This window comes from Lytechinus variegatus, chromosome 14 (assembly GCF_018143015.1).
Source record: "Lytechinus variegatus isolate NC3 chromosome 14, Lvar_3.0, whole genome shotgun sequence".
NCBI lineage: Eukaryota > Metazoa > Echinodermata > Echinoidea > Temnopleuroida > Toxopneustidae > Lytechinus > Lytechinus variegatus.
This window is the reverse complement of record NC_054753.1, coordinates 6,593,957-6,615,499: the sequence shown is the minus strand read 5'-3', so window position 1 is coordinate 6,615,499 and position 21,543 is coordinate 6,593,957. Positions and strand designations below refer to the sequence as shown.

Genomic DNA, 21,543 nt, shown 5'->3' with positions numbered 1-21,543 from the left:
ACCGGTGTACATAGAGGACCACACCAGTTATTTTACACCGGTGTTAAATTGGTGGTGTTAGTTTTACACCTATAGGTGTTATTACAACACCTTTTGTTGTTACATTTACACTCTTTGGTGCTATGTTTAATCTCTAGGGTGTAATTTTAACACCTCAGGTGTGGTACTCTATTAACACCAATTGGTGTCAGTTTTAACACCGCAGTTTTTACAGTGTAATTTATAATCTAACTCTATTGTTCGAAATCCATTACTGGGTTAGTGGAAGCTGGAAACTGTATCTACAGAAAGTGTGACTTTAAATAATAAAATTATTGATTTGTTGGAAATAAAAGGTGTCAGTGCTATTCCTATAACTTTTGAATATGTATCATGGTTACGGTTAACTGAATTAGGAATTTGAGATGAGGAAACCAACTTAATTGTCAAACAGGCCACCTCAGGCCACCTTACGAATGTTCGCGATCTGATTTTGGAACAAATCGCATTTTGCTCATTTACTGAAAATGTGAATGGAATATATCATTTTATTTTAGGTTTAGATGAATTGAAAAAATACTAATATAACAATTTTGAAAGATTGCAAGCCTTCATTTCGGAGTAAAGGCCAAATTAGTTTCAAATCGTAGCCAATCGTACGACTGCTATGACGTCATAACGACTAGATATTAAATTCGCTTTTATTCTAAGAAGGATGATAGCATAGTCACAGATTTGAACATTGGTATTCGTACGATGATTTAGAACATTACACAGTAAGATATTCCAAGACTCAATGTTAGCATCATATTCTAATACATTTATTCTGAAATCGGGTCGCAGACCAATCGTAAGGTGTGCGGTCGCCTTTAACAAAAAGCTAGCTCCGCCCCTGCTTGATCAACTTGCAGTACCTCGCCCTATAATGTTGGATGCCTACAGATCAGTGCAGCAATAGACTGTACATGATCTGGGGCCCGTTGCAGAAAGAGTTGCAATCAATTGCAACTCTAAAAATCACCCGTAACTTGATTTTCAACTAATCAACAGCGCGCATTTGGGACTTGCGATTGATTCTTTTTACTTGCGTTTAAACGCAACTCTTTCTGCAACGGGCCCCAGTACATAAAAATACCACTTATTAGATGATGATCATGATTAACCTCATAAACACAACGTCGCAGGCCCTGAAGAAGCGAGGTGAGAAAGAGAGACTATAGACTCGGATACAAAATAACGCCCTCTCTCTTCGCAAGGTGAAAATCATAGACACGTCAACAAAAAATATTAAATTAGAATAGGATATCGGTGTACACTGGCCGTCAACTTTAGTTGACATGAAAATAACAAACACAACAGGCATATCAACATAAAGAAGTTATCGATTGTTCCAGCAAGAGGGACCATTTTAAATTTCGCGAAAATATCGATGCGTTTTACCACAACCTTACCATCTTTTCAAATTCCTGCCTCTACATTTGTATTAAATTAATAACCTGTCGATTGCAGTAAGAACATGAAAGGCATTGGGAGCCGTTCATCAACATCTTGGTCCAACAAGTTGTCAGATCTGACAACTTTCCTTGATTTTGATTGGCTGAGAAGCACTGTTACTATGGTAACTGTCGGATGAAACAGACTTTGTTGGATAAAACGTCCGACTATAGTCCTTTCAACTGGGCGTTGTGGCGTGCGCCTGTAATCCAAGCTGTGGGGAAGTTACAAATTGATGCAGAGGTTCGAAGTTCGAGCCCTGGTCACGTCTTTCGGATGGTGACGTTAAAGGTCGGTCCCAGACGTAAATAATCAGATTGATACACGTCTGACAAAACTCAAATACACACACTTTCATAAAACGCTCCCCATGTTCACAAATTTATTTATTTTTTCATATTTTAGTATATCAAAAACATGTTCTTGATTCCACGTTGAATATGTTACAGTTTTTTTTTATTTGACATGTTGCATCATAAAGTGCGAATATTAACATCGAAGATGCTGAAAAAAAGCGGCAAGTCCACCTCTGCAACACAAAGAGGATTTGAATAATCAAAAAGAAAAATTCTGAAAATTACTGTGTCTTTTGGAGCTTATTTTACAAAATATATATAATTCTTTTTTGGTTCACAGTGAAAAGCATCATCATGAATCACAACAGTTTGCAACAATGGCAAACGGGTCATGTGGTCCAGTGGTTAGAGCATTGGACTCATAATCGCAAGGTTGTGAGTTCGAATCCCAACTCTGCCATTGTCTCCACTTTGATAAAAAGGCCCGAGAGTGATATCTGTCGTCTATAAAACGTCCGCCACTATGACTGATTAATCTAGACGTAAAATGTTTCATAGGTAAAATGTCATATACCAGCTTGGCGTTTACCAGCAAAGTGCTGTCCTGCCGAGTTCCTACGGGAGTTACCATAAACAGAAACAGAAACCAAACATTCAAAGAGGATTCAACCCTTGTTTCAAATTATAGTGAGAAACACATAATAGTACAATACAAAATAAATAGTTAGTGTGTGATGATATCGGTTCTCTCATTTGCATATCGAGGAGAATGGACATAAAACAATTTTGGAAATTAAGTGAAACTTTAAAGCGCCCGATTCTCGTCTTAAACGTCTTTAAAACGTTCATTTTGTGGTGACATTTTCAGCGGTTATGTTTGCTTGATTCATTCATTTTCATGTTTTTATTCAATTCAACTTTGTGGGGTGGACTGGGCCTATATATAGGTTGCATTCAAACGCAACTCTTTCTGCAACTGGTACCCATGCAGGTATGCCAGTCCTTTTTTGCAGTGCCGAAATTTTAAGAAATTATTCTTGAAAACCTCTTAATTGCAACCCCTTATTTCATATTGACATAAATTATAAGGGTATTTCTTTAATTCACTATCGATTTATTTAAAATGTTTGAAGTGTACAAAAAAGTTTTCTTGACAGCATTGTCCTTGTTTTAGAGGTAATTTCATCGATTTATTCGATTTAATACAATTTTGTCCAAGATGTAGCGAAATCAAATTAATTATTAATCGATTGTTTATTAGCGAGTGGATGCCAGTTCTCTGAAACATGAAATAAAATGAATAACAACAACACACAGTTGCATCTAAGAATTGACGCATGTGGTTTCTTTCGTTTTATTCTCGATTGCATACTAAGTATTTTATGGCAGACTGAATCAACAGATATAAAAGAATCCACAACTATTAATCTTTTGTTTTGCATTATTTTATTCAAAATATCATTTATTAGAACAAAATTTCTCATCGGTAGCTGCATCACACCTTGATCTTGATGTAACCAAAATTATGAAAGATGCCTCCTTTAAAAATAGCTTGAAGTTTTTGAATGGTTCATAATCATGATTAATGCATGCATATCATATTTGAATTTTTCTAATTCTCCCTCAAATGAAAAATCAAAATCACTACTCATTTCATTTTTCATACTAACACACATAAATAAACCCACCCTCCTCCCCCAAATAAGAATCTCAGTCCCCCCCCCCCCTAGATTTCGTCTGCGCTTTGCTGGATGTCTTGAGGGGACATTACAAGACGACAAACAACGAAAACATTGTGAACATGGCATTATCGACCTGCATTTTAAATATTTATGTCGCTAAACCAAATGATCAGCTTTATAACCTTGGTGTCAATTCCAATGTTAATGAAAACCCGATGAAAGAAAATCAGAAGAAAGGAAGACCCCCATTCGAGCCGATGTGACAAGACGAACATGACCAGACGACAAAGGGATTGCTATCGATCGTTTGTTGTGCTATCGGAGATGAGCCGACCGCGGAGCGCTTCGTTGAGCAATTAGAATAGAATGCGTTACAATGAGATACAAGGAAACAGCGAATAGAGAGGGGGAGAGGGAGATTTAGAAAGAGAAGAGGGGTCGGATTCAGTGGTGGTTTGTGAAAGCCAGACTGGGGAGCTGTTGACGGTGTTACCAAGAGTGATAGCGATATGATTTCATAATCATAGAGCGTTAATAACAATGACAATGACAGATGTGGTGTGAATCACGACAGCTCTTCAATGCATCTTATCAGTGGATTTCTCATCAGATTGATCTAATCGTAGATTTGCTGGTCGATACCATTAACACCGATTATATATGTATCTTCAGGACTTGTTTGGGGGCTAATAAACTCTGGAATATTTCTTTCATTTTTACGGATTGATTTTATGGATTATCTGTCAGACACCTTTCCAGCGTGCTACAGGGACGAATGTCATCAAACTTAAATACAATTGTAAGTATTATGTAAATATATATATGTATTAATATGAAATATGTATATGTAAATAATTGTCACAAAGTTAACGATCTTGTAATCAGAGGTTACCTAATTTCTCATTGTACACATGTAACGAACGCTGAAATGATAATTTTTGCGTTGCATATTCATCATGATATTAGATTGAGTCCAACGCATTTTTTTTGTTTTATTTTTCTTCTCCTTTATTATCCTGTTATGACGGCTGTTTTCCTGGTCCTTAGTTCGGATAATTTTCTCCCGTCTCCGAATATATTTTGATTGCTAAAACTTTTTTTTGTTTCTAAGTTTTATTGGTTCCATCATCACAATATGACTATTGACAGAAAATAACGATTGTGTTTCAAACATAATCGTTATTTCCTGTCAACGGACAACATCATCATCATCATCATCTGATACAGGAAGAAGGTGGTTGCCTGTAATTCCTGGTCACTCCATCTATGGTTTTATTCTGTTGAATTTAATTTCTGTACGCATGCTTAGGAGTGGGAGTCATGGTAGATCAAAGCGATGATCCCATTAATATTTAACAATCCAAAAGCACATATTACCCAACAAACCAAAAACACATTTTTATATCCATTGATCAGAAAAGAATTGTTTGGTGTCAAAAATACTTTTCCGGTGATGGATACGTGGATGGCTAGCTCATTCTGTTTTAATTTTGATTGTAGAAATTTGTCAATTCCAAATAATTTTATGCGAGCAAGGCTTTTATTCGTATTATTTTATTTTGGTATAATTTCATTTTCACTTCTGTCAAATATTTCTATTTGATCCATGCACATAATCTATCTCTTTATAGATGCTTCCATTATTTTCATAAGTTTAATGTGTTTTTTTTCTGCATGTTTAGCTTCTGACAATAATGGAGAAGGAACTTTTCACGTTTCTTCTTTCAAATATATGAATTGAATTATTATTTCCCATAATGTCGGATAACTCCTTGCCACCTGAACATCGTTTTTGCTCTACGGATGTATCCATACATCATCATTTGTAGTCGAACCCTTAACTGCTATTTAAGATTTATGTTCAGTGTTGATATATATATATGTATATGTTTCTTTAACTGGGCGTTGTGGCGTGCGCCTGTAATCCAAGCTGTGGGGAAGTTACAAAATTGATGCAGAGGTTCGAGGTTCGAGCCCTGGTCACGTCTTTCGGATGGTGACGTTAAAGGTCGGTCCCAGACGTAAATAATCATACCTGATTGATACACGTCTGACAAAACTAAAATACACACACACATACACACTTTTTCCTGAAACAATAATGATATATATCATTTCCCCTACTAGTTTGTTTCATGACTTCGTACTGTTATTGCATAAATACAAATAACCATGATTAATAATGCATTTTTTGAGTGGAAGAAATAACCAATTGTCTTACGACAATGTCTTTCTTGTATAAATTGGGTTGAGCGACGACAGACTTACCATGTTTATTGAGAAAGTACTACCCATTTGCTAAACTGTGCATTGTAACGATTGTGCTTCTTTAAAAATTCGGGGTTTTTTTTTAAGAAATCCCTTCCAAAAGCAGAACGACTTATCCGAAAGGTAAAGAAATACCAGGATTTGTGACAGTTCTTAATTCGTCTTAAGACATGAAAGATAGACAGATCTGAGAGATCAACAAACATGGAAGAATGACTGGAAGAAGAAGAAGAAGAGAAAGAAGGAGAAAGAGTGGGACAGGGAGAGGGAGAGCGACAGAGGAAGAATCGAAGGTGGGGAGTGAAAATGCTCTGATTGCTTGCTTTTGTATCTTCTCTTCACCGATGGTTACAAGCAAGAAAAGAATAACTCAAATCACAATAGAGATACATGATAAGTAGTTTGTAATCCCTTGGGAAATTGTTACGCCAAAGAATACATTCAACTGGTGTTGCGCAATAATAGACAACTAATTGTTATTTCATTCCATGTCCCCACTTCAGCTTGTTTGAAAACAGGAGCGTAAATGTTAGCTATTGCGATGATACCGCACCTGAAGCTAGAATATAATGTTAATCTTTATTTCAAATGAGAATGCACGATGTTATGATGAAATGGTTTTAAGAAGATCAACAAATCACCAATTCCAATGATGCCCGAGGGTCGAGAAAATATTTAAGGGCCTTTTGCGAATGGGTATTTCGATATTACAGTGGATTATATTTATGAATAAGGAGCTTTTAAAGAGCATTGATAAACAGCAAAACTGTACGACGTTTATAACCGATACGCAAAATCTTATTTTCTTCGGGGTCACGGCTGTGAGAAGGAGGGGGGGGGGGTAGGGAAAAGGGTTAGAAACACAAATATAGAAATATGAGCGACCAAACATGGCATATTGACCTTTTAAATAAGAAAAGCTTATGTTGTGAGATTTATTTTGGACAACACTAAGTACATGAAAACTTATTTCGCCCTTTCCTTTTATTTTAATTTCATCTGTTCCTTGTTATATTTGGTCGTGGAACTGGGGGTGGGGGGTGGTGCATGCCCCTAAAGCCCCAAATCTATATATATGCTGGTGGGAGGGGAGGGGAGGGGATGGAGGAAAAGTTGAAAGGGAACTGATATCTTGTTGCGGCCACAGATTGGTAAAAACAACGGTATACAAGTCATGTATGCATAACTATCCATAAAAAATATTACAAATAATGGTCTCGGTTATTTGTCTTAATTACGATTTATTCGATAAATTGCATTTTTTTGTTTCGTTCTGGTTTTCAAGACATGACGATACCGATAAACAAAGTTAACCCCTAGATACCCTTGCTATTAATTTGATAGCCCTAAGAAAAGCTCTCTCTCTGACGTATTTACAGACTTGTGTCTTGCAAAAATAAATTTTAATTGATGACTATTGTTATTCGCAAACATAAACCTCTTACATAAGCACAAAACAATAATGAGAAAGGTTTCCAAATTGATTACTTTAAATCGCTTTCGATTCACGGTGTTACGGTGTTTTAAACATTCTCCCTTCGTCATGCTTCCCGGCCTGTTACTCCAGGGAAATAGTTACAATAGGCCTGTAATTATACATTTACGTATTTGTGACGACAATCTATTGTTCTAATTTCTTCGAATATCAATTACTGACTTATCCCTATATAGGTTCTTTGCAAAGATAAATAACCAGCCCAATGCATTTAGCAATTGTTGCATTATTTGCACGCAGAGAAAGTTATTGCACATGGGGTATCACATTGAATAATGTATGTTCACTACTAATGTAAGTTTTACAATGCGGTCGGCGTCATGAAAAGAAGCTTCATGCACGTTGCAAATGAAAGAAAACATTTCACAGCCACTTGTTAAATTGATATTTAGTTTGGTGACATCTTGTTTTTGTTGTTCCGCCAGTGGGTGAAAGTTTAGGAGTACAGACAGTCAGACAAGGGATTTGGATGCCGCCACATTTACACCCTTTGTGCGAAATTTACACCAGGTCGATCAAAGCTATTAATTGTCCGTTATTTGAAATAATAGAACTTCGTCGGTCGATTTGGAGTCAGCTTTGGTGGTGTGACTAAACCCCTATAAGGGGTTAGTCAAACCAAGGTCATGCATCGTCTTCGCATTAAATCTTCTTAGAAGTGATAGGGCGTGGTCAACGTGAGTGACGTCATATCATATGATTCTCATTGTGTTCGAGAGCATACTATATATTTCGTTTATTTCATTTGGGGGGTTTAATTTGTGAGTGGAGCTGATTCGTCTTGACAAGGAGAACAAAACACTCTTTTAAACTGATTATTGTGAAAACGATTTTTCTCCTGCAATACAAGAACATCTCAACATCCTGCCATCGATCGTCGTTGAAGTGAGCATACGAATATTACTGTTTCAAAATTTGATTTAGTTTTAATAGTCAGTCAAAAAAAGGAAGCCATTTATAATAATTTAGGCCTATTTTTAAACAAACGATGGGTATTTCTTTTTGCTTCCCCTTTTAACAGTTTTATAAAGAGTAAACCGATATTGTTCTGACCATCTTAAAAGTGTATTGACCTAGTCGATAAGATTGTTGCTACCTTTGGTTGCTACACTCTCAAAACTAAAATCTTATCACAATTTAAAAGATCATTATTATAAATGACTAATTTTTCATATGTTCTAACACTTTTAATATAGTAGAATGATGAAACAACTTTTATCATCCCAAGTCGAACAATTATTGTGTTGGATATATATAGCAATTTAACAAATGTTGTATGAAAATGGGGTCATTTTTAATCAACCCTTTTTAATTTGTGATCGAGCATTGACAGTTTTAGAGTGGATAGTAGTCGATCGGCTCTTTAAACATTAATTGAGGTTGTTGATTCAATGAAATAATTCATAAAGAATAATGATTACTCGGGCGAGAAATTTAGGTCGCTTGTCGCCGTCATCAAGATGAAATATTTGCTTTCACACAATATTTGATAATCAATATACGATAGGATGTATTTAGACACTTAATTATACTTACGAAGGATTACGTAACCAATTTCCATTTCACCACTTTCATTCATACACTGTGTCGGGATGAATATAATGTTATGCATGGACTCTGTGATGAAATAAATTATATGAACGCTCTTACATCCTTACTTGATTGTGATACACTAATAAAAAACGTATAAGGAATCGGCAAAAGGCCTCACTGAATCTCAATAATCTGAACAAACGGTTTCTCCATATTGCATGGGTTGGCTGAAAACATGGACATGTATTTTGATTATTGGGTAAAGTATCACAGAATGGCAATGGCGTACATAATATGAGGGCGGGGGGGGGGGGCCTTGGGGCGCTTGCACTCCCAAATTTTTCATGACCAAGAAATAAAACAGAGAAAAGGAAAGAAAGTGAAAGCGAGAATGGTGAAATATGATATTATTTTCTGAGTATTTCACAAATTGGGATTTTTGAAATAAAAATGTCGAAAATTTTGCCCGATACGCCATATCCAGCCCCTCAAATTTTTTGGTTCATTTCGCCACTGCTTAATGTTGTGTGAGCTTCGCGTAATGCTGTGTGAAATGCCGTTTAACCATTATCCATGTTTAACTTCATATTTTATCGAAAAACCTGCTTGTTCTTTTTTAATTCGTGGATTTTTCTCAACCCGTTTAAGAGTTTAAAGCGGTTATTAGGAAAACTTCTCAGATGAGACTGAAAGTCAGGCAAAACTGGACAAAAATCATTACGATTCAAGATCGATTTGAAATCAACGATATGGTCGCCATGATAACGGGCAGCCAATGATGACGAACTCAAGAAAAAATCGAAACAGTGACAATTTCCTAGAAAATAATTATGAAAAGACGAACACACGGAAACAGAAATTCGGAATAAACGAAAGACAAACATTTCGACACACTCTCACTCCCTTTCACCTCATGCATATAGCAACCAATTCATTTAAGAACAGACAAGAACCCTTAACATTCCTCCTTTAGTTTAAGCCGAACAAACACAAGAAATGACTGTCAATATTTGCCCTAAATTGTTTGTTATGGGTACATACGAGCCACACAACACACATCAGTATGATTGCATGATGTGCATGATGTGTATGGGGGCAAAATGCAATGTTATTCACACAATAAATGTCAAAAGGCAAATTCATATTGGATATGGCTTGTGCGTTTTGAATATTGAGGGGGGGGGTGTCAACGCGGTTGATTGTGTAGATATACTGTAATACAAAAGTTAATAAACTACATGTAGGATTACCGTGGTACTTTTACCAAACAAAAACTGGTTTGGGAACCTATAAACAAATGTTAGAAAACACCAATCATGCCAATAGCAATGAAATTCACATTATTGATCATATATTATTATCACCTAGAAAGTGGGAATTATTATCATCACCAAGAAAATGAAAAACTCTCGTTGTTCATGAGTATCTCCTCGGTACCTCTATTTAGGGGGGGGGGGATGACATTATCGATCCCAAAAGGCTTCATTTATGCTAAATTCCAAATAGAGGGGGGATACGCCCCATTCCCGGGTTCGCTGGCTTCGGCATAGGACATGGGTATTATTAAGGATAGATAGAACATCTTCAACTTGTCATTTTTTTTCTGTCACTCTAAAAATCGGAACAAATTCAATCCAGACACTCCTTTATTTCTCTACAATGTCCATGATGTCTTTCACTTTTCTGCGATACCATCGTATGCTGATCATGAAGCATAAGAGTGGTCGCGGCCGGCGGGTGCCGAATGACCCGATGACCTGATCATGGACCGACTCTCCTGAAATTGGCGTCTGCCCGACGACTGAGCGTCCTGTTTCCATGGTAACTGTAGAATCACATGTTTTCCCCTGACGAACCCCCTATATTGCCAATTCTAGTTGTTTCAGTATTTTTCTTTCGAAATCCTTTGCATATTTTCAAGTGAGATGTTTCTCAGAATGGAGGATTTGGCGGTCAATGATAAAAAGACATAGACCACGCAAATAAACAGTGCCATGAAAGATAATTTTATGAAAACATTTTGTAACAGGGTGTGGCGTAATGAGGCAGGGGGTATGAAGATTTGTGATTTAGCGAAGCAAGAGAGCAACCTAGTTTTTACATTATTAAAAAAAAATCAGACACAGAGTTTGACATATCCAGAGAATAATAATTAGCCCACTTGTATTTCAATCATTTGCTCTTAACCCGATCTGTCGTGGATTTTATGGGTTCATTTTTTTTAGGGAGAGTGGGAAACTGCTCCAAGCCCCTCTCGCATTCGCCAGTGGAAACAGGATTTAACAAACAAATACACAAACAAACAGACAAAAAAGGGAGAGACATTCAGAGCAAGAGAGAGAGGAGAGGGGGGGTGGGCTTAGTCTCACTTGAGTGACATAACTATAAAAAAATGATGTTCCATGACCCTTGACCGCATTTATGATGTTGATATACATTCCAGCACGCCCTCCTCCCCGAAGTACCCCTCGGGTATGTCACTCGGTCACCGGAGATCGCCGAGTCGAGACCTTCGTTACTTTTCGTCTCACCTTTCCTCTCAAGCTAGTATTTCGTGCCGAAACTGACATCGTTATTTTCAAAAGACACAAGTTGATTCTGTCTAAAGTTCGTTAAGAGAGCAGACCATCTATGATTTGCTTAATCAACTGGCCCAATTAAAAAGCAATTAAGCACCCACTCGAGTTTCTCTAATAGATAACACGATGCCACTCGAGCAATCGAAGAGAAATAATATTGAAGCCATCGACACGGACCTATAACTCGAGCGTTATCGATTAGAGGGAGATAATATTGACCGAAATCTTGAGGACTTTTGAAGACGATTTCTTTTCGAAGAAATGAATATTTGATCTGATCAGTCATTGAAAAATCGCAGATATCATTTCCTCCATTTTGCAGTCAGACGAAGTTCTAATGGCTCATGACATGGTGGTGGTTCGGAGATCTTGTGGTAAGAATGTGTTTTTGAGCTATTTTATACCTGAAACATATTAAAGAAGAATATATATATAATCTTGTAATAATTGCTTGTACGAAAGGAAAAATACAGAAAAGAAATAATATAGTGAATGTATGAAAGAAATAGGAACTGCAATAAGAAAGTGATAGCCGTTTGAGATTATTGAGACATCCCATGTATATTTCAAAATTCAAATGTGATGAATTGTGACAAGAGGGAAAAATGGTGCCGAAAATTCGTGTAAAGAATATCTGGTTTTCTCGTTCAAATAGAATTTCAATCTGTTTGATTTCTAAATAAATGCCGTTGTAACTTGCCCTCACAACAACACCGTTCTGAATATTAGTTTTGAAGGACACACAATGTTAGTCATTTTGGATTAATCAATTTTACTCCGAAGTATAATTGTTCATGTATGACTTTAGTCAATTTGGAATCCCATGATCAAACACACAATGTACGTGGATTACAATCATCTCCATGGTTATATGTTGCCATGTAAATTATGTTTATAGGCCAATGATGTAATGATTTTTTTTTATGTTAGATTGAGTTTTTTTTACAACCCTATTTATGCGAGGGTACATATTTTATCACATAATCAAAGGGCAGAAGTCCTGTACATTTGAATTCCAAATATTTATCCTTTATCTTTTATTATTGCTGCTTGTTAATATCATGGGTGTCGATCGGTATTCTTGGTTTGGGGGGGGGGGGTGATCAACACAAAAGTTCTTGTGGATGGGGATCTTTCAACATTACCCCCACTAAAATCACAAGTTATAGGACATTTGGGAGTGATCGATATGCATGGTGTTATTGGAAATTCCTTCATCGTTGTAGTGTACTGTACTTATATAGTTTTTTTTTTTGAAAATTCAATTTGTGTTACAAGTTAGCCTATTCTAAACTCATACGAAAGAAAAAATGACAAAAATTGTCTGGACCATGTACAAAGTGATCTGTTTATTGAGCATATGATGTATTCACAGGGGCGTCGACCAATTTTTTAGATGGGGGGGGGGCAAAATCATGAATCAACGTTCCAAAGGCGCTCTATCATACAAAACGAACAAATTCACCCACACACCCCTACACCCCCACACACATAGGCCTATATTATATATATATATATGTGACTCATGAAAAAGAGACACATATTTCACCCTCACCAACAATGCGAGCGCGAAGCGCGAGCTGAAATTTTCTAGTAGGACATGAAAACAGGAAAAATGTACGTGTTTAGGTTTGTTTGTAGTAACTCACGAAGAGCATAGATACATGCACATGTATCTCACTAGAGAGCGAGCTGAAATTTCTTTATATTCTGACGTGACAGTTTGATATTCTAAGCATTTTTTGTACCAATGATTAAGATGGGTATCTAGAAGAACAATAGATGCGAGCACAAAGCGCCAGCTGAACATTTTGATATTTCGATCTGGAAAAAAGACAGTTGACGCTTTTAATAAAGAACAAGATATGTATCCAACAAAAGATTATTGCAAATCTAAGCGGGAGTTCTTTTGAGGTATAGAACTGAAAACGGGACATTCTATTCACCTATTTAATCATGAAAAGTATGGGGTTTTGGTACAGAAATGATGCGAGCGCGAAGCGCGAGCTGAAAATTTTTATATTCCAATCTGAAAAGCAGACATTTTGAGCACGATTTTAAATCAAAATCGAGTTGGTATCTCAAACTTTTCATTTTTTCATCATCATTGTTATAATTTTTCTACCCTAGATTATTGGGGGGGTGATAATACAGGCCATCCCCCACTTCAAATATTAGGGGGGATACATCCCTCCACCCGTGATCGACACCCATGGATACATGTGCATGTATATCAACTTGGTTTCGCTGGGGAGAGGGGAGGGGGGTTAAGTTGCCCGTCCAGAGAATGGGGTTGTTCTGCACCCTACGAATGATTCTAAATGTCCAATCATTTCGAGGGGGGGGGGGTAATGATGATTTATATAGAAATAAATTTCCGATAAGATTCCAGGCAAAACTTCAGCATATCAGACACAAACAGCCACGTTAAACTAGGCCTACTATCTAAACTTTATTTCAAAGAGTCATTTGTTCTGACTATTTTCCCTGATGACCAGATGTCATTATCTCGTATTCTGTAATCAATGAAAGGATGAATCAATACTTAAGTTACTTGCGAATTTGTATATGTCGGGCAAGCATCTGATCAGGTCTTTCGGAAGAACCGTCAATACGTTCCCGAATCATTTCTTCAAAGAAATTATTATCTATATAAAGCTAGATATTATTATGTTTATTTAGCACTATTTCTATATCTACTGACGGTGTCAATTAAATTCATTGAATAATTTCGTCAGATCAATTAATTATCGTCTTTCATTGATTTTTGTCTAATATCACGGGGTGGGGTTGCCCCTATATTGAAATGACTGATGTTGATACCCCACTGAACGATGAAAGATTTTAATCTAGATATATCGATGAAGTACAACCTTTTAAGATGAGTGATACCCCCCCCCCCCCTCTCTCTCTTATCACGAAATCAATAATATCTCATTTAATCTTCAAATATATCGGATAATCGTGTGTAATATTAACAAATGCATTAATTTCATTCAACACATAATTGATACTTTTTCATTCGAGCGAGCATATCGTTCACTGACATGGCTGATGAGATATGATGTGTAGAGTTATGTACAATAGACTATCATATCACCATGCATGTATCTTCTTATCTTAAACGAATTTATCCAAAATTGATATATTGATCCGTGGTTTTGTATTCGGCAATCACGTCGTTCATATATTTTTTCAGATTCTATCTACATGTATCACTGTAATTTTGCTTGTTTTGCCTTATAGTGCGCTACGTCTGCATGCGTTCGCGACCTTCAACTCGGAGAGAAAAACGTCGCTTGTATTAACTATCCCAACTCAACCAACCGATTAATTGTCATTATCAATATAATCAATTAAACCTCGGGGAGAATTTTATGTTTTTGTTTAAGATTTGCCACGTCAAAGCACATTTCTGCCTACGGGAAGCTATTTAGATTGTGTGTGTGTGTGTTCCCCAAGGTCAATTCCGCAATTTTGATAATTCATTCTCAATATCCCTTTTAAATCGTTCTCATTTATCACCCATTCCGAGCACAAAGCCTATTCAGAACGTTTAACAGCCCTGTCACAATTTCTGAAAGATTCCAAAGCTTTGAAACCATCCCTTGGTCTTGTACAACGAACCATGTCCCATTACCTGAATGGGACCCTCAGAATACGACACCCCCAGCGGACTATGTTGTCATGGCAACGATAACCATCAAAAGTATTTTCGGGTCAACGTTTTATCCTCAGCCAAGTTTAGTGTGCCGTCAAAGTTTACATAAGAGGCAGCGTATATGTTGCGAGGATCTATAAATGGTTTCCATCTGCATTTTGTTTTAGGAGGAAAGATTATATATTTTATGATATATTCTTTTGGATGCCAGCCGTTTCAAGGGGAAATGACTGAGAAGTTCATGGTCTGTGCATTCCGTCGTGTCGCCTATTCCAACCCGCTCGAGCTGCATGGAAATCAAGTATGGTCTGTCTACCAATCCTATATACTACCTTGAGTCCACGACTACGATGAACCTATACCTTAATATTCCTCATTGTGACTTCGTGACTTTTCCACGTTTGGAGATTTAGTCTGTTGTCTTGAAATTTGTGATTTCTTTTAATGTTGACTGGGAGCTCGTCGGCCCATTCTATCCTCAGCCCGAGCCTGATTCGATCATCTATTTAAGAAAGTGTCGAAATTTTCAAGACCCTCTTTTGTTTTATCATCCGTGGAATCATCTGAGATGTTCATGTTACTCGGTAAACCAGCTTGTATTTGCTCATCTTCTGTAGCAAACTAGAAATAGTCCTAAAATCTTTTAACAGTGTTCAATAATATGCATCTTATCTCGGAATTTTCGGGGTAAATTTTTTGCACCAAAAGTCGGGAGGAAAGTACAGAGTTGACTACTAAACTCTGTTGAGAGAGTTTATCGCACACCCTCAACATAAAATTTGTGTGTGTGTGTGGGGGGGTGTATTCTACTGGTTTACATCTTGTTAACCTATACATCAGGGGCGGATGCAGGATTTTTCAAGGGGGGCACATTTTCTCGAGGAAAATTTGACAAGCAAAAAAAAAAGGTCTTCATTTTTATAACTTTCAAAGGGGCCGGGGGCACATGTGTGTTTTAATGGCACTTTTACATTACAAATTTTAACTATGGCTCTCAAGGGGGGGGGGCACGGGCCGGTGTGCCCCCCCCCCCTCCTGGATCGGCCAGTGCTATACATGGTATCTCTTATCACGATGTGAGAATTTCAAAATGCATAATCTCATCATAATTATCTATTGAACATCAATGAACAGTTTCCTCAAATTGTAGACGACTGTTTGAAAGAAATTTGTGAACTCATTCAAATTTACCTAATTACTGAGTGATTTATAGTTTTTGTTTTATATCATTGAAATGGATTATGGGTGTATGGTAAAAATGCTCATCAAACCTGTCCCATGTATAGGGCCTATGGTATGCATGCATCTATACACACAGTTGCATACATGATGTTAGTAGATTTCGGTGGTATTTTGTCTTTTATGCCACTTTTCTTTCAATTTAATGTAGCTGTAATGATTGAATGTGTTTCATAGACCATATAATCCTATTTTAGAGAGATATATATCATTCAAATATCCGACTTATGGTGGGTGTTTCATAAAGCTGTTTGAAGATACGAATAACTTTACGCACAGCTGGTAACCCTTTCTTATGCTACGTGTATATATATATATATATATCTTATAAAAGATGGGATTTGCTGCTACCCTGTTTGGCGTTCAACGATTAAAGGGATAGAGCCTCGTCGATCTGGCGCTGCTCAGTGGCTGCCGGGCCCACGATCAATTGGGCAAAGCAAATTTTCGGATATATCATTTCATATCTATTTCGAACAATAAATTATGGATTTTCATTATGATATCCCTATTGAATTATGACCTACGAACATGTTCGAGTCGTGCGTAAAGTCGTTCGTAACTCAACGAACAGCTTCATGAAACACCCACCTGGTGTGAAGCATCTTGTCATTGATATTCACTGATTAAGGTGGCTCTCAGCCAATCAGATGCGAGTATTTCAGTAGCTTATAACAATTGTAATTAAAAATCACAAACTATTTTGTTTCCTGAAATGCTCATCTTTTCATCGTTTCATGAATGCAGTTCAGTTGACTTTCTTTCGCGGAAATTGGTCCTACATGTAGGCATGTACTGCTGTTATGGCAAAATTTACGGACTTGATCAGATATATGAGGATTTGTTTAAACATATTATTGATATAGCTAATTCAATTGCTTAACCATCTTTATTTATTTATCTGTTTCATTATTGTGGTTGATATTATTACTGTATAACTATCATTATCATCACCATCATTTTAATCATAATCATCATTATTTTTACTATAATTATTATTATTATCATCAATATTATAATAATTCTTGTTTCGATTGTTATCACTTTCTACATTGATACCTATTCAATCACACAGGTGAGGCGAAAAAAATGTGCAAAATGCTGCCAGCAAAGGGTTGAGTATATCATGAATATTTATCTACGCCATGCGATCACCTGGTGCGAAAAGAGGTCGTTGCCTAGCAACAGTTTTTAGACTGAGTAAAATATTAAGATCCACCAGAATCCGATACCAGAATAGTGATCAGAAAAAGCTTGAAAATCAAAGTTTGGAGATATATATATATAAAACCAACGCAATAGTGATTCGACAAAGTATTGACGAAAGTTAAGAAAATATGTAGGTGTATTTAATACTTTGGAAAATGACTTACGACTGAACCACCATCCGATTTTGAAACAAATCGCATTTTGCTCATTTTCTGGAAATGTAGAGATAAAATGTATTTTTTTTATTTGAGATTCATATTAACTGAAAGAAGACCAACATGACACTTTGGGTGATTGCAGGCCTTTATTTTGGAGTAAAGGTCAAATTGGTTTCAAATCGTAGCCAATCGTACGATTGCAATGACGTCATTAATCACTAATATTAAATTCGCTTTTATTCTAAATTATAAGAATGCTAGCATAGTCACAGATTTGAACATCAGTATCGTACGATGGTTTAGAATATGATACACGTTTAGATAATTCATGTCTTAATATTAGCATCATATTTGATTCCAATATCTGGTCGTAAACCAATCGCATGGTGTTCGGTGGCCAGCACCTTGTGTTTTCGGGGGGGGGGGGTTTCAGGGGCTTATACTCGACTTCCTCTATTAAAATAATCTGCCACCGCCCTCGTTTACAGACTCATATTTGCATGTTTGACACTTTTACCCAATTAAATTATTATACCATATCTAGAGTGAATGGTAGACTCTATGACCAGTATTCTGAAGTCAGGTTTAATTTGAATTCTGGTTTAAAATTGTGGTTTGGCTATGGATAGTCGATTGTGGCATAAATCTCTAACAGTATAATTTCAATGTATCAGCTAATTTCTCTCTCAAATCATTCTTAAGTCTTTAGGAAAGAGCACAATAAACATAATACGCATAAGAAACATACAGTGTAAGGAAAATTTAATAATTTAAGCACAGAGTGAGACCATGGTCTAATTTAAACCTGACTTCAAAATACGGGCCTATGTCTGTATCAAAGAGACAGCCGCAGTATAATGTGAATCTCGTCTCACTATCTCAGATTCTGCTTTATGCAATGTGCGAAGTGCGAAAACTAATGGTGTGTTTCTGCAGAATAATTCTTTCCCATTCTGTGCATCCCATTTACATTATTAAAATTGTAATCCGTTCTTTTTTGTTATTCTTTGCAGAATCTTCTTCCTTGATTTCGAGTGTGGCCGTTGGGACCACCTAGCAACCCCGCCACCATGACTACGACGACGGCACCACAGACATCAAGTGACGTCATGGTTAAACCGCCGATGATAACTCGGAAATCCAGACAATACCAGACAGCCGTAGAAAGATGGAGCTCCCTTCGCCAGAACAGCACTCGCTCCTTTGATCGCCTCAATCTCAGAAATAAGTACGAGGAGGATCGGCTTGTACAGAAACACAGGGATATCAGTGAGCTGAGCGACGCGCAACTCAAAGAACTGTTCCGTATCAAGAACGAGATGCGCGTAGCTCTTGTCGACATTGCCCGAAGCAAACGGCAGTACAGTAGCAAAGAGTCCGAATTCGAGAGCCGCTTACGTTGTGGGAACCAATCACCGATCTTCAAGATGGAGTACAGAAGGCTAAGAAAGAAACAGGTCGAGTTGGGGAAACTCTGCGAACAGCTGCAAGGCCCGAATTCGAAACTCCTCGCGTCGAATCTCACCACTGAGCTGAAGGCCGTGGACGCGAAAGCAACAAAGGAAGCAATGCGCGGAGAAGCCAAATATAAAAGCAAATGGCTAGCTCCTCTTAAGGCTATGGCCAAAGCACAAGACTCCGCTGAAGGTGGTGCTGTAGCAGGGACAACCCAAGAAAAACCAGCTGGAAATGACTTTGCGAATCTGGTCAAACTGGTACATAAACAATTCAAGAAGGCTTCCATCTCCGCGATCAAAGAGTCTGCCCAAGCGTCAGAAATAGAGAGCGAAAACACACAAGAACCAAACGCATCAATTAAATCCGTGCCGCCTGATTCCAACCCAGAACATCCAAAGACGGCAACGGAATCATCAAAACCTCTTGAAAGTTCCGTGCCGCAAAACGAAAGCAAAGATGAACAGTCACGTCCAGACAGCCGTCCTCCACCACAAGGCTTGATCCCCATATCATCCGCTATCTCCCTTCTGGCAAGCTCCCCAACAAAGAGCACTGAAGAACCAAAACGGAAGAAGCGATTACGAAAGGACACTGACAGGACCTTACCCACTGTACCGGAAGGGAGCGAACGCGCGACACCGAAAACGGCGGTACCGAAAGCACCCGAACCTCCAACGAAACCAAAGCCTAGAAAGAACAAAAAGCAGAAAGCGCGCTCAGTTGTTATGAAAGGAATGCATAGAGGAACGGATGCACACGTCTCAAGAACAGAGTCAGCTCATCGTAGGGACCGAATGATGAAGAAGCGATTGTCCGACCTAGCAACGAGGACTAAAGAAGACATTGCCAACAGAAGAAGTATCAGTCCCCATGAGGAGGCTCTGAACAGTATCCATCAGGTGGAAGTGGTAGCGCGTCTTCAGCTTGCTCGATCCAAGGTCGGGATCACACTTCCTGAGATGCGAACGGAGAAGGGTAGACACAAAACCCGTACATCAAGAGATCAAACATCCATCAGTCTTCCACCTGTCAACGTAGAGGGCAGGCTATTGAGGGAACTGAAGGAGCAGAGAAGAAAGCACAAAAGTCAATCAACGGGGCTCCCAAAATTACCTTGACAGATTGCCTAACTCATGGACTAATGATAATGATGAAATTTCTTTCCGGTTATATTTGCTACACTTGGAATCACTGGCGTCAATCCAAGCGCTAAACCTATTCAGCCGGGAGCGGGGGGGGTGATCTATTGTTTCAACCCCCACTTGATACGCCAGAATTACGCCAATGGATATAATCATGACATTTAAACTTAAGCCCTTACCTCCAACCTAATCCTAATCCAAATCTTTGTCTTAATTTTTAACCAAATCCTCTTAATTAAGAATTGAACAGTTATGGCTAGTTCAAATGTCGGTCACTGTCTTTTGATTTCATTTGAATCCCCGATATCTTCAGATATTCCATAATTGTTTTGCAATTTCAAGGACCATCTGTTATATAAAATTATCCACGTATGTTTTTTTTATATCCAATGCTATGCCATGTTGAATTTTTAGAACTTTACAGATTTGCAAAATATATACTATGCGATATTTGAACTCCCTTTCTTATTGGTGATGTTCGTTATTCATAAAGTTAGAAATTGACACGGTTCGCTTATCGGAAACAACTTAATTGAAAATATACCTACATGTACGATGGAATCCGAAGACAAAAAAAGTTTCGATAATTCAAAAACGAAAGACAATTCATTTGTATGAAAAATAGCCAATGAACTGACTGTGCGAAAAGACTACCGCACCTCCAAAAGAACGGACTTTCTTTTCGTTTTCGGTTAACCTATATACTTTTGAGGTGCCGTGGCCGAGTGGTCTAAGGCGCCCGATTACATAGTGGAAGTCCTGGGTTCAATTTCCGGCACGGCCCTTCAGCAAGGCATAATTATTATCTACATTACTCTTATCTCGCATCAAATAAATGAAAACAAAAATGCTTATTGATACCAACATGTTAACGTGTTTAAAAACAAAACCTTTAGAATATTGAAGCTTATGAATTACCCTTTGTGGATTAAAGAGTTATTTTTTTTCTTCATTTTTTTGCCATATATCTATATTGCCGATCCATTTATGACAATCTTTATATTTACACTCAGAAAAGCATATTTTGTTATGTTATCTATATTAATGAAAGCCTATATGCCCTATTTATGAAAAATGAGTTTCAATCTGCATTATTATTATTTTGCTGTTATCAATATTGCGTATCTCATTTTGTTACAATTTGCAAATGGTGAATATCGTGCAAAGATAATAAATGAATATATCGATATGAACATAATTTTGTTTTTCAACATCGTATATGTTGATATGGTTGATGATTGTGGTGATGGGAGTATTAAATGATGATGACAACGACTATGATGATATCAATGATGAAGACAGCAATGACAATGAATGTGACGGTGGCGATTATCATGATTATGGTAATTT

The 21,543-nt window shown here is 37.4% G+C and overlaps 1 protein-coding gene across 4 annotated transcripts; it reads left to right on the top strand.

The window, feature by feature from the left end:
- Positions 1 to 3,840: 3,840 nt before the first annotated feature.
- LOC121427513 (hepatoma-derived growth factor-related protein 2-like) lies at positions 3,841 to 21,017 on the top strand. 4 transcript variants are annotated; one of them, XM_041623944.1, is made up of 2 exons: positions 3,841 to 4,250; positions 18,607 to 21,017. In XM_041623944.1, exon 2 carries the CDS (start codon positions 18,664 to 18,666, stop codon positions 20,167 to 20,169), a length of 1,506 nt encoding a protein of 501 aa, XP_041479878.1. In that variant the 5' UTR covers positions 3,841 to 4,250; positions 18,607 to 18,663; the 3' UTR covers positions 20,170 to 21,017. The 4 variants fall into 4 exon arrangements, with proteins under 4 accessions (XP_041479878.1, XP_041479879.1, XP_041479880.1 ...); XM_041623945.1 differs by lacking the exon at positions 3,841 to 4,250 and adding an exon at positions 7,787 to 8,099; XM_041623946.1 differs by lacking the exon at positions 3,841 to 4,250 and adding an exon at positions 11,578 to 11,700.
- Positions 21,018 to 21,543: the final 526 nt, after the last annotated feature.

Bases quoted from the DNA above. Each gene is read 5' to 3' on its own strand.
- LOC121427513 (XM_041623944.1), top strand. From the start codon at position 18,664: ATGACTACGACGACGGCACCACAGACATCAAGTGACGTCATGGTTAAA.